Source organism: Suillus subalutaceus (genome assembly GCF_016647625.1).
Source record: "Suillus subalutaceus strain FC151 chromosome Unknown DFJ58scaffold_5, whole genome shotgun sequence".
Taxonomy (NCBI): domain Eukaryota; kingdom Fungi; phylum Basidiomycota; class Agaricomycetes; order Boletales; family Suillaceae; genus Suillus; species Suillus subalutaceus.
In genome coordinates, this window is record NW_024540254.1 from 393,114 (window position 1) to 405,003 (window position 11,890).

Here is an 11,890-nt window from a genome sequence, read left to right on the forward strand (position 1 = left end):
TGTACCAAGACGTCTACTTAGACTTATACCGAGACCGGCCAGAATTCCGATCGGTTTGTACCTTTGCATATCCAATTTCTATATCTCTTCCTGAAAAGATGAGGAACGATAGGCTTGCCAGGAAATAGCTTAAATCAGAAGTGAGCATTGAATATTGATGATTATTACTCCTGGTCCTGCTAAGCCCCATAAGGTACGCGCAATGGAAAAGAGAGAACACAACATGGCCTCAATTACGCATCTTTGTTCGGTCTATCCGAGTCGAGCTCGTTCTCGACCGCCATGTCCACGTCACCTCCATCGGAAAATCTAGCTCCTGCCTTCCACACTGATGTAAAACAGGTTGTGGACATCAAGTCAGACGACTCACCTGACCTAAACGCGAACCAAGTTGCTATCTCGTCTATCAGCAAGGATGAACCGCTTGTGACTAGAAGGGAGTTGTGGAGCTATTACCGTGCGTTCCAATACATGTGCTTCCTCCCTACTATTTCTTGACTAAGCCAAACATCAGTGTACTCTAATGGTGGTAATGTCAGTCAATCAGGTATTCGTGTATCCCCCACTCTACTCATTCCACGTGTCATCCAACCAGGGTGTCGGTTTGGGCTATACACAGACCCTGTTCCAAGGGCTTGCCACGGCGGCGGGATATGATCCAGTCGCAGGCCCTGGCTCGTCATGTCTTGCGGACACTGCCTCTGGCCAATGCATAGTTCCCTGGGGTAGCGGAACAAAGTCAGTTTCCAGCGTGGTGCTGACTGCAGATGGTATTAGTTTCGCTATCATGACAGCTATACTAACTACTATCGGTTCTGCTGCTGACTATGGTACATTCGGACGGTGGTTGCTGTTCGCTATCACTGTAGTGTGCTGGGCTGCGCAGTATGCGTGTATGGCACTTACCAGTAAGTTTCCGGGTGCCACGCGTTTTCTGAAGTCTGATCGTTTTGTGTACCAGCACCAAACCGATGGGTCCTTGCGATGGTTCTGTACATCATCGGTTTCGTGTCATACAGTGTTACTCTGGTTTTCTATGCCGCTCTATTCCCTCGCCTCGCACGAAATACATCACGTGCACGCCAGTTTAGAGAGAAGTATGAAAATGGCGAGATTCCTCCTGAAGTTTACGAGCAAGAAGAGTCGCTGGAGAAGAATAGGATCACTGATGTCTTTACTGTGCGTCGTGTGTAAGGCGTCGTGTTGTCATCGGAAGCTGATCATCTTTTGTACAGGTTCATAGCAATGTTGGATTTGTGACCACACTATTGCTGAACTTGGCGCTTTTGCTGCCGATGGCGAACAACCCCAAGGTAGACAATTATGTGATCGTGGTGTGAGTTTTTATCGCTTGCCAATTCCATCTGTTGTATCGATTGATGTGTAGTGTCAACACATATTGGGTGGTATTAGGTATCTGGTGGTGTGAGCATGCATTGGCTGGTCTTTCTGGGCTTCCTGCTGAGAACCTTCGAGTTGTCTTCCAGGAACCTAGGCCAGGCCCCGAATTGCCTAAAGGTGAATATTACCTGACCATTGGATGGAAGCAGGTAATAATTTAGCTGGATACCGTGACCCTTGCTCACGCAAACGTTAGATCTGGGCTGCGCTGAAAACATACAAGCATCTTCCCTACACCTTTGTGTATCTGTTCTCCTACTTTCTTCTTGCAGACGTACTGTTCAATTGTCGGTATCTCAAGCCGCACCTGACATCTTTTTGGACAGGGTCTCAATACTACTGGAACCCTCGTTTCCGTATGTCAGAACGACAAGTTTAGTTTCTCGTTCCTGCAAAATACATACCTGGGCTTGTCCCAGGCTATTACTTCGACAATCAGCACTCTCGCCTTTTGGTACGTCCAGAGATATTGGAAGATTAGCACGAAGAAGATGGTGTGTATTGCTACTTTATCATGCTCTCTTTACTTGACTGCCAATGGCACAGTTTGTGGTCACGAATGTTGTCACGATTTTGATTCCGCTATGGGGTATGATCGGAATATGGACAGAAAAACTCGGGTCGGTGTCGTTTAACTTGTTTCATGACATCATCATATCTCTAAGGCGTGCATTAGGTTCCACAACGTATGGGAGTTCTGGTTTGTCAAGACTCCGCGTTTATATTGTTTTGTTTTTATATTATTATCAGGGCGTACAATGTGATGTTTGGCCTCTTCCAGGCGCCCTATTACGCGTACTCTCTGACAATGATGTCTGAGCTTAGTCCGCCGGGTTTTGAAAACATGGTGCGCATTTCGGCTTCCTCGTTCTTATCTCGTTCGCTTACATTAACTAGTTCTTCGGTCTCTTCGGTCTATCCAACCGCGCCTCTTCCATGGTGGGGCCCAATGTCATACAGGTCATCATCGACAAGACGGGGAATAACTGGCAGGGGTTCCCGTTCCTCTTTGCGATGTGTACGGCTGCCTCTGTGGTGATCTGGTTCGGGGTCGATATCACGAAGGGGCGAAGGGATGCTGTGAGGTGGGCGGCTGAGCAGCGCAGGCATATACAGTAGAGCGATCGTTGTATATTTTCGTTCTTTGAGGTGACCTGGGGCATTTCTAATGTATACTGTCCATGTTAGCAAGTTTCTGGAGTGGTCTTTAGATCTGACATAGAGACGACGACAACATTCTGTCGATTCTCGAATGCTATCGCAAAATAAGGAATCACGTGACCACTCCAGTTATTGCGGTCTTTGTGGACTCGGACTTTGACTTCATTCGCTGACTCGTCTACATCTTGAACTCACACTAAATCCTTTGGTCTGCACTCGGTCACGATGTCAAAACGAGGCGCCTCTCCACCGCCATTTACAGAAGGAACTCTCATCAAAAGAGCGCGCTCGAACTCCCCTGCTCGAAACCAAATTGCTATTTCATCTGGCAACGATGAGCGACAGAAAGGTCTTATACGAAGCGTCAAGCGCACAAGCAACCTAGAAGCACCTATAATTAGCTTGAGCGGATCTCACTCGGTGAGACTTGTAAACAATTTGTCCGCAGGATGGTGTATTAATGAGTTGGAAGGCGGAAATTCTGAGCTGTAGATTTGACCCTACTGGGCAGAACATTGCTGCTTGCTCAGCGGATCGAAGCGTCTGTACGTGACATCTCTAAGTGCTTTATGCGAACCGTTCACGAGTGAGCTATAGCTTTGTGGAGGACTTATCCACCAAATACCAACTACGGCCTCCTCTCAAGCCATCATAAGGCACCCATCCTTGACCTTCAATGGTCTCTCTTCTCACCGCTCCTTTATACCGTATCCGCAGACCAAATATTGTCCTTTACGGATGTAACCACTGGCCAGCGGACAAGAAAAATTCGTGCTCATCGCGGAATTATAAACGCGCTGGACCGGACTATGGCAGGTGGTGCTGGTATCGAGCTCATTGCCACCGCCTCGGACGATGGAACGGTGCGCGTGTGGGAGGGTGGAGAAGATGGTTCGAAGAACAGTGTTGCAGTGTTTGAACTCGGATGTCCAGCGACGAGTGTCGCGTGGAGCGCGGATGGGCAGAACCTCTATATTGGCGCGCTAGACAACGAGATTCATGTATATGACTTGCGAAAGGGCGAGCAGGTCTATTCCCTGACTGGTCATACGGACACGCCGACGTCGCTTGCATTATCACCCAATGGTGCCTACCTCCTCTCGCCTTCATTCTCATCTCATACTATCATTCACGATGTACGCCCGTTTGCGCCCACGCCAACGAGGATACACCGTGTGTTGCAAGGTGCTCCAGCCGGTTTTGAGAACACCCTTTTGAAAGGTGCATGGAGCAAGGACGATGGGGGACAGCGGGTTGCGGTTGGTGGTGCGGATCGAATGGTGTGTGTTTGGGACGTCGACAGTGGGCGTGTGTTGTACAAGGTTTGTGTTATCCCATCGGTGCTTCTTGCGTGTGGCTTACCATCTTTCTAGCTGCCGGGGCACAGGGGCACAGTCACTTGTGTTGACTTCCACCCAAAAGAACCCATCAGTAAGATTTCCCTTTTGTCTGGCTGATTTTTACTGACGTGTCTACAGTTCTTACTGGTAGCAAGGACGGCACTATGCTGTTGGGCGAATTGGACCCCAGTGTGTAAAATATGCGATGCGTCAAATAACGCGGAGCGCCGCTGTCACCTTTGATGGTTTGATATTTTATTTCAAACTCGCCAGAGATGTGTTGTCATTTTTATCATGCTGCAATGAATTAATATTAGTCGCGGCTTTAATTCCTCGGAAAGTGAGTTCGTGCAGTGGTAATTTCAAAGTATTTTTGAGTGTGAAGACTTCAAAGTCCAGCTTATGTTGCCATGTCAAACGACGTAACTTAAAGCTAGGTAGTCTCCACGAATCCCAGGAGTCGGACAATCGTCCCGGCTCGCTGCACGGCCCAAAGAAAACAGTTGTTTGGCCCACTTCACGATCCTGCAAAAATAATGACCACCGCAGGGGTCGAACCTGCAATCTCCTGATAACGTAGTCGTAGTCAGACGCGATGCCATTTCGCCAGGCGGCCTTGGTGAAAGCGTGGCATTTATGATGACTATGACAGGCAGCAGTCAACAATCATAACGCGGTCTCAACGTGAATTTGACGTGAATGGATGATTTTAGTTTAAGCCAAACTTCTGCTGTTTCATACAAGTCTCATATGCACGGGACACAAAACGCCACAAAACGTATCACCGAGTCTCCTTTTCTCTTTTCGCTTTCTCACTCGCGCTAAGCACCAGCTAACGTGCATTAGACCCGAATATTGACTGACATATCATCATCCTTCGCGCAGCTTTGTTCGACCGCTATCATATCTGTTGTCTCCTTCTACCTTTTGAGTTATCTCATATGCTGTCTGCGTCAGTAACGACCACTCCTCGGCCACGACCGCCAGGTCGGGCGCGGAGAATTTCTACCCACGTCAAATCTTCCCCGCCTCCTCCGTACGCTGCCTCATCACTGCTTGATGATCCACTGGATAACTCTTCGGATCTGAAACGAGAGTCCTTCAACGACGCATCTGCAATCGTCGCGTGGAACGACATCCCTAACCATCTTCAAGTTTGGAATGGGAGGTCCCGCGAGGAGCTTTCTGAGCTACTCCTGAAAGCTGATGAGCTCATTAAAGATCGAGAAAATGGTTTGTCCTTTGGTTCTTTATTCTAGAGAAACAAGCTCAAATCGTTGACCACGTGTAGAACTCAGTGTCACCACGGCCGCTTGTAAATCATTGTACGAAAATAATTTAGAGCTACAAAACAAGCACAAGGCACTTCTCGCCCGCTTGCCCACTTCTTCAGCGTCTGTCTCTCCATCCGGCTCCTCGGCATCCTCTCCAGCTACTCCCGGAACACCTCTTCCGCACTCTCCCCATTATTATACCAATATCTCTTCCTCCCACTCGAGCACCAGCGCATCTCGCTCCCGCCGGTCGCAGAGACGTGTCTCTGTCTCCCCTGCAGACCTTGCGCTACTTTCCGATCAGAACGCTGAGCTCCTTTCCAAGCTAGAAAAGCTCGAATTTGATTCTGCTCAGACTGATCAAGCGGGACGGCGAAAATTGCGCGGTTTGGAAAAAGAGATCCAAGGGCTGCGAGAGGAGCTCGATAAAACTCGTGCCAGGAGCGACGAGCTCGAGAAAAAGGCAAAACTTGTTAGTCTCAGCCTCGAGTCTGAGGAAGCGTCAAAGAGGCGACATGAGAGAGAGGAGCGAGTCCGTGCCATACGGGGTAGGAGTGATAGCGATACAAGTGGCGGAGAAGTACGGGACTTTGCGCCAGGAGGGGCTCTTGCATCTCAAGGGATCTCAAAAAGATCTACTGGGCTAAGCAGGTCAGAGAAACGCAAGTTTCCATCGCAGTGCCTACGCCGGCATGCTTCTGAAGCCGTCTTTCGTTCGGCCCCTACGGATCGCAAGCTTTCTGAGCGATCAAGAAAGATGTCTTTATACGACGGTTTCTCTCGATCATTCCCCCAGTTCCAGTTTCCTCTTCCTCCTCAGACGCCAGTCCCGGCAACGCCCGAATATGCACTCGTGTTCCAGCTCCTTCAAAAGATCCGCGAGCTTGAGCAAATTAATTCACAAATAACGTTGCAGCAAGCGAAAACGACGGCATCGCTGCAGTCTGTTCAAAGAGATGCTGCGAGCATCCAGCTCCTCTATGAGAGCCTTAGCGATGTTGATGCCATTACCTGGCTGGCTGAGGATGATAACATCGAAAATCCCGGTGTCCATGAGGAAAATGAACATATCGAGGAAGACGAAACGATTCGTTTTGCCAGTCTTCGCCAGTCTATGCTCGCGGATGCCTCGGTTGATTTTGATAGCGGCATCGAACCAGACAGACAGAGTAGTATGCGGCACGCAATACTTCCAGAACTCTTCCCTCAACCTGCACATCATCGTGCACGTCGATCTGTTGTTGGATTATTTGATCCTCCGATTGCATCTGATGTCAGTAATCCACCGTCTGTACAATCGCTGATTATTCCCGGTCTACCAGCCGTTCCTTTTGTCCCTCAGCCCAGCACGGAATCTGCGACCCCCGAAGAATTAGACTTGTCATTACCTCTGGTTGCGGCATTGCCTACCACAGAATTCACGGGCCGCCAGACTCTAGACAATGAGTTGGGGCTTGCATGGGACAACTGTCATGGGAATGACCACTTCCGCACACCGAGTTTAATCGATCTTACATCGCTTTCTCCTTCTTTATCCGCTGATAACGCCGCCGGCGTTCCGGATTCCGGCACTCCTTCCACAAAAGACATGCTGTCCTTTTCCCCGTCTTCTAGTTATATCTCAGCTCCTTCCGCATCTTCCACCTCGTTTGCGGAACAAGTTAGCTTGCAAGCAGGCACATGGCAAGGTGTTCATGATTCTGAACCTGTGACGTATAGTCCCCCCAACGCGCACGTGGATGCACTTGCCGACAAGAAGCGTCGCAAGTCGCACACCATTCGCATGCGCACAAATCACTGGACTGAAGGTCGTTTCGAAGCGACACTTCTTTCTGCCCCGCGGAGGGAGAGCTCTGTTGATCTTGCCCGTCCTTCCACTCCAGTTCCTCAAAGACTCGTAAACGAGTTTGTGGATAGCATAAGCCGCCATCGGACTTACACCCTTTCCCGCGGTCTCACAGACGATGAATCGAGGACAACATCTTCATCGTCAGTCTCCCCTCGCCAGGGAAAGAAGCCTCAGCAGCGACGGTTCGTGTCGTTCGTCTTGGAGCTGTGGTTGTGGCTTCAGTTTGCTATCGTCGTGGTCGTCTTTCTGTGGGCGATGGCGAAGCGCGGACCGAAGAGCGTGTTGGAGGAAGCTCAGAGAAGGAAGATTCAGTGACATTATTTTGGACGGACTATCTGATGTTGCATATTGCACTGTAGGATTAATGTTGAATATGCTTTTAATGGTGTATCAGGTTCTACGCTAGAGCTTTGGTTTGATGTGCTACCGGATTCCTCGACGATGGCACTCGTGCACACGATAGTTCACGCAACCTATTTACGCAGAATGTTCTGACTAGTCTTTGACGACTGGCATGTTCTCGCACTCGATGCTGATGCGGGTGCTGGTTCATTGAATCCTAGGTCCAGCATATGCTTCGAAGGACGATACTACCGGCTGGCACCAACGTGTGTCCAGCTGAGCGCGGGCGATTTTTCTTCCGAGTGGCGTTCTCTTTGTCCACCACGTTCATGCACTGCACACGCTTGCTTACTACTAAACCTGCCGACTCTTTTCTTTTTTTACGAGACATGCTAATGGGCCTAGTGTTGCAAATATTAATATACTGGTCCACGCAGTTTACTGGTCAGTCAGTAGAGCGCAGGTCAAGAATCCCCCGCATGCACACCCGCGCTCGAACCAACTCGGAGGCTCCGATTGAGCTCCTAGTACTGCGTGCACATCTCGGACCCCACACAAGCTTACATAAGTCTAAGCCGCGGGTCTAAGCCCAATTTTCTCATCCGGATCCCGCTTTCTCGCGTAGCTGTCCTGACTCCTGACATCAAGCTCAAAATGTAAGCTCCGAACCTTAGTTATGGTCCTCGAATACTTGATGATATTTTGAGTAGCTCCACAGATATACCAATGAGTCAATGAATGGTAGTATGATCACACAATGAGAAGTGCTTCGACCAAGGAAGCATTCCTGTGCAAGTGGGGCCTGTATTAACTAGTCACTAGTCTCTTCTAGACAGCCCTTTGTAAACGAAGGAAGATCTGACATCCGTTCCTTAGGCTTGTATCGCCATTTTTGACCTTATCTCCCCAGGATTTTGACATCTCCAATGGAACTTTGGCAGTCAATTGGCAGTGCGCTCCTGTACAGATCATGATGCGGTCTCATTGCCAGGATTCAACGTTCAACTCGTGCCTACAAGTCAGGGCCGATGCTTCCCAGCAGACGCCCGCTGGAATTGTCCGTTCACACGACGACTTCAAAGTGACAAATCCGTTGCCATTGACATGAGAATATAAAGTGATAGAAAGTACATTCTGGTCTGATGCCTTGTTGTATTGCACAAGCAACTTCCTCTCTTTTTGACGTGTCCGAAAAGTCTAACATACAGGAACCACTCGTGCAAGCCATCCCCCCCGCCGATACCACCAAGTCCCCGCTACCGGCAATTAGAGAGCCAGTGACTTCCCGAGTCGGCATATCCCGAAGCATCGATAACGTCCCCACCTCCTGCTGTGGACATGTCTTCACCTGCAATCAAGGAAGCACTAATACCGCTTCCAGTCAGCCCTACGTCAAGTTCTGTGACGCTTGAGGAATTCAAGTCCGGCATAACTGAGAGACAAGATAATGGCTTCCTTCGACGGTGGCAGCAATGGTTCACACTCTAGTCAAAGTAATCGGATGATCTTTATTGATTAATTTCAGGGATTGGCTTCATGATTGCTGGAAATCCTACGAATACATCGAACAGACTCCCCGTGTAGTCACCCAAGAACCTAATTGTTTCTACTTGAATGTTCGACGGAAGACAGATAAAGGTGCGCCCTCGGATATTACATAACTGCAATTGATGTACCAGTATGTAGAGAAACCAAAACTGGTTCTCAGTGATTTTAGTCCCATTTTACTCGCCTGCTTACGGTACGGCGTATTTAAGCAATCAGTTCGTCAGATGATGAATGATTATCTTCTGCAGCTCCATAGTGGGTGGTGAATGCTTGAGCAAATATCCACAAGTTCACATCGATGAGCTTCTTTTGGAGCTAGATTCGTTGGACAGTCGCACCAACGACGCACGTATGGCGTTGCTAGAAGAAAACAAAGAAGATGGCGTCGTACGAAGTGCGAAAGCACTCGGGCATGGTCTATATGGTATGTAGCTCGTACTCCTTGTGATAATTCGCTTCGTACCTTTTATGATGCAGATGGTGACGCGCGCACGTACCTTACGGCCGCAGTCCAGCAGCTTGACATTCTCCTACTTTTGCTTAAAGAAGAATTCGAACCAGTGTGCGATATGTCCCCTGTTCCCATCTCCCGGTATCTGATTTCCCATAGAGCTGAACGACTGAAACATGCAATAGTACACGGTCGCATACCGCGCGATCTGCTGGAGTTCTACTTCCGGAAGAATCAGCTGTACTACTACCTCGATGACAATAATGATTTTGTGAGAGAACCAACAACACTCTGCGATATACTCAGATAGATGAAGCATGCAGGATGCATTCCGCTTGATCTCCACTTATTACGATGACTTTGACCAGTAAGTTGCAAATTTCACTTGTGGTTATGGCATTTTATATTTTCTTCTGCAGAACATTCACTCTTAACGGCGAGGGTACATTCTGGAACGGAACCAAGTGGGCTACACTCGAGCGAGGTCGGATGGTTAAACTGGCCGAGGTCTGTTCCCGATACTATCCTGCTTTTTTGTCGTGCTCATTACGATCAGGGGTCGTTGATCTTGGCTGATTTTCGAACCAGCAAGATAACGCCTGAAATATATGGGCGACTTACGGGTAGGAGCACATGTCCCGCAAATGTCCCGCGTTAACCTTGGCTCTAGAGCGCGGTAGAAAGTACGTCTCACTAGCGGGAGTCCATCACAGACTTTGTGCGTCCTCTAATCGCTGTTGGTTTATTGAGTTAACCTGACCTCTCTTAGACAGAGGAGTGCGCCCGATCATGAAATAGGCGTACAGTTTCCCACTGACCTGTCGTCTCCAACAGCGACGGATCATGGTTGACCGCTTAGGCTGGAACACGTTCGGCTACAACCATGCGTAGGGAATTGTCTGCCAGTCATCCATTGTGTGATCTCATTGATGACCAGAGATGATACCCCATTCCCATTCCCCCTTCTTCAAGACAGAAGTAAGGCCAGAAACAACGATAACATCCCGCCCGTGCCCGAAGATAATATCGCTCTTCTCCCGCGATTCATGCCAGGTTTTGATCTGGAACGCAAGGTAATCATACAAAAGTAGACATTCGAGTACCTCTGATAGTGCTTCTACAAGTCGTGGGGCTTATTTGATGTTGATGAAGTCGAGCCAATAAAATTCAACGAAAACGCCTGGGAGCACATTGTGATCGACGAAAGCTCAATGGTGAGATCAATCAACTAAATTATATGTTAGGTTGCTCATTACGGCAGGATGTCATTGAAGGAGTTGTGGGTGCATTCGACTTCAGCAAGGAGGCCATGGCAGATGAAGAACAAACGGGCTTGGTAGGTCGAGTTATCTGTTCGTTCAAACATGTCACGGGGCACCCCTCGCTGGCAGGTTATACTCTTGCATGGACCATCAGGGACCGGCAAAACGGCGACCGTTGAAGCTATCGCGGAACATTTTAGACGGCCATTGTACTCCCTCGCAGCATGTTCCCTTCCGTTGGACATGACCTTACTTGTGGACACGTTGACATCCCGTCTGGATGTATGTCATCGACTACTGTCCGCCTTGATGCAAATTTATTATTCTCACAGGCAGCAAGATCATGGAATGCCATAGTTTTGATTGAAGCTGGGGATGTGCGGTCTTTTTCATATTCTATCTGTCATGAGTTGACTTGTATCCAGATTCTCATGCAGACTCAGAGGCACGAGCCAATAGTGCGTATTAGCTGTCTCCGTCTTATGCTACCCTGACCTGCGATCAGATGGAGGAACATATTCGCATTTCGACGATACTCGAATTCTTCGAGCAGCATCGGTGCATTGTATTTGTTACCGCGAGGACTACATGTACTGCATACATGTCGCATTTTGCTATGAGTACAGGTTTTATTTACCAATCTATCAATTCCATGCTCACCTGTCACTCTCACAGCTATCCAGTATCCTGAATTAGATGGTGATTCCCGTCAAATCATATGGTCCAATATGCTCTCAGGGGAAGCAAACAACATATCTCGCCGAGACATTGAGGAACTGTCCAGAATCGTAGTCAATGGTAAGTAGCATCGCCCTCTTGTAGACGGTTGCTGCAATATTTGGCAGGTCGGGCGATGAGGAACATTCACACGATGGCCAAAGCATTGGCGCGTTCTAGGTACTTGTCTTCATTTGCCATGAGATTTCTGATTGATCAAACATCATAGTAAACAACCTCTATCTCTATGCTATTTGAAGACTGCTGCGAAAACACAAGGACAGGTCGAAGGTGCAGGATATCATCTTTACTGGTGACCTAGTCCAGAGCCGTTTATTAAATATACCCTTTAACTGCAAGAATGTGGATGGACCATATATGTACTCTCAATACAGACGTATCGCAGGGCGATTTTGTGGATCTATTAACTATGAACGATGTAGCAAGTGATCAGTAAATCGCGATGCAAGCACAAACTTGAAAGTTGAAAGTAAAACAAAGCCCGACTTCATGGAATCACGTGAGCTTTGTTACGTGCATCGTCA

General features: G+C 48.5%; 4 protein-coding genes and 1 non-coding gene across 5 annotated transcripts; 4 read left to right on the forward strand and 1 right to left on the reverse strand.

Moving 5' to 3' along the window:
* The first annotated feature begins 152 nt into the window (after positions 1 to 152).
* Positions 153 to 2,596, forward strand: DFJ58DRAFT_366173 (autophagy-related protein 22-like protein). Its single transcript, XM_041380053.1, has 11 exons — positions 153 to 457; positions 515 to 534; positions 596 to 908; positions 962 to 1,179; positions 1,236 to 1,336; positions 1,388 to 1,425; positions 1,477 to 1,550; positions 1,598 to 1,675; positions 1,728 to 2,021; positions 2,078 to 2,248; positions 2,299 to 2,596. Exons 1-11 carry the CDS (start codon positions 283 to 285, stop codon positions 2,518 to 2,520), a joined length of 1,704 nt encoding a protein of 567 aa, XP_041249962.1. The 5' UTR covers positions 153 to 282; the 3' UTR covers positions 2,521 to 2,596.
* Positions 2,597 to 2,735: 139 nt separating this feature from the next.
* Positions 2,736 to 4,231, forward strand: DFJ58DRAFT_676555 (WD40-repeat-containing domain protein). The gene is made up of 5 exons (XM_041383122.1): positions 2,736 to 2,982; positions 3,035 to 3,107; positions 3,160 to 3,884; positions 3,936 to 3,993; positions 4,041 to 4,231. The coding sequence occupies exons 1-5, from the start codon at positions 2,788 to 2,790 to the stop codon at positions 4,097 to 4,099; spliced, it is 1,110 nt and encodes a 369-aa protein (XP_041249963.1). The 5' UTR covers positions 2,736 to 2,787; the 3' UTR covers positions 4,100 to 4,231.
* Positions 4,232 to 4,439: 208 nt separating this feature from the next.
* On the reverse strand, positions 4,440 to 4,518 carry DFJ58DRAFT_t27. Its single transcript has one exon. It is a non-coding gene; the product is annotated as a tRNA-Arg (tRNA).
* Positions 4,519 to 4,613: 95 nt separating this feature from the next.
* On the forward strand, positions 4,614 to 7,547 carry DFJ58DRAFT_676557 (uncharacterized protein). Its single transcript, XM_041383123.1, has 2 exons — positions 4,614 to 5,135; positions 5,194 to 7,547. The coding sequence occupies exons 1-2, from the start codon at positions 4,844 to 4,846 to the stop codon at positions 7,338 to 7,340; spliced, it is 2,439 nt and encodes an 812-aa protein (XP_041249964.1). The 5' UTR covers positions 4,614 to 4,843; the 3' UTR covers positions 7,341 to 7,547.
* A 948-nt stretch (positions 7,548 to 8,495) lies between these two features.
* On the forward strand, positions 8,496 to 11,828 carry DFJ58DRAFT_759501 (uncharacterized protein). Its single transcript, XM_041388353.1, has 22 exons — positions 8,496 to 8,842; positions 8,893 to 9,005; positions 9,054 to 9,108; positions 9,164 to 9,339; positions 9,393 to 9,477; positions 9,526 to 9,637; positions 9,690 to 9,733; positions 9,786 to 9,873; positions 9,923 to 9,989; positions 10,037 to 10,084; positions 10,136 to 10,143; positions 10,201 to 10,253; positions 10,304 to 10,439; positions 10,491 to 10,580; positions 10,628 to 10,702; positions 10,758 to 10,910; positions 10,961 to 11,005; positions 11,054 to 11,086; positions 11,134 to 11,248; positions 11,304 to 11,426; positions 11,474 to 11,525; positions 11,575 to 11,828. Exons 1-22 carry the CDS (start codon positions 8,706 to 8,708, stop codon positions 11,660 to 11,662), a joined length of 1,896 nt encoding a protein of 631 aa, XP_041249965.1. The 5' UTR covers positions 8,496 to 8,705; the 3' UTR covers positions 11,663 to 11,828.
* Positions 11,829 to 11,890: the final 62 nt, after the last annotated feature.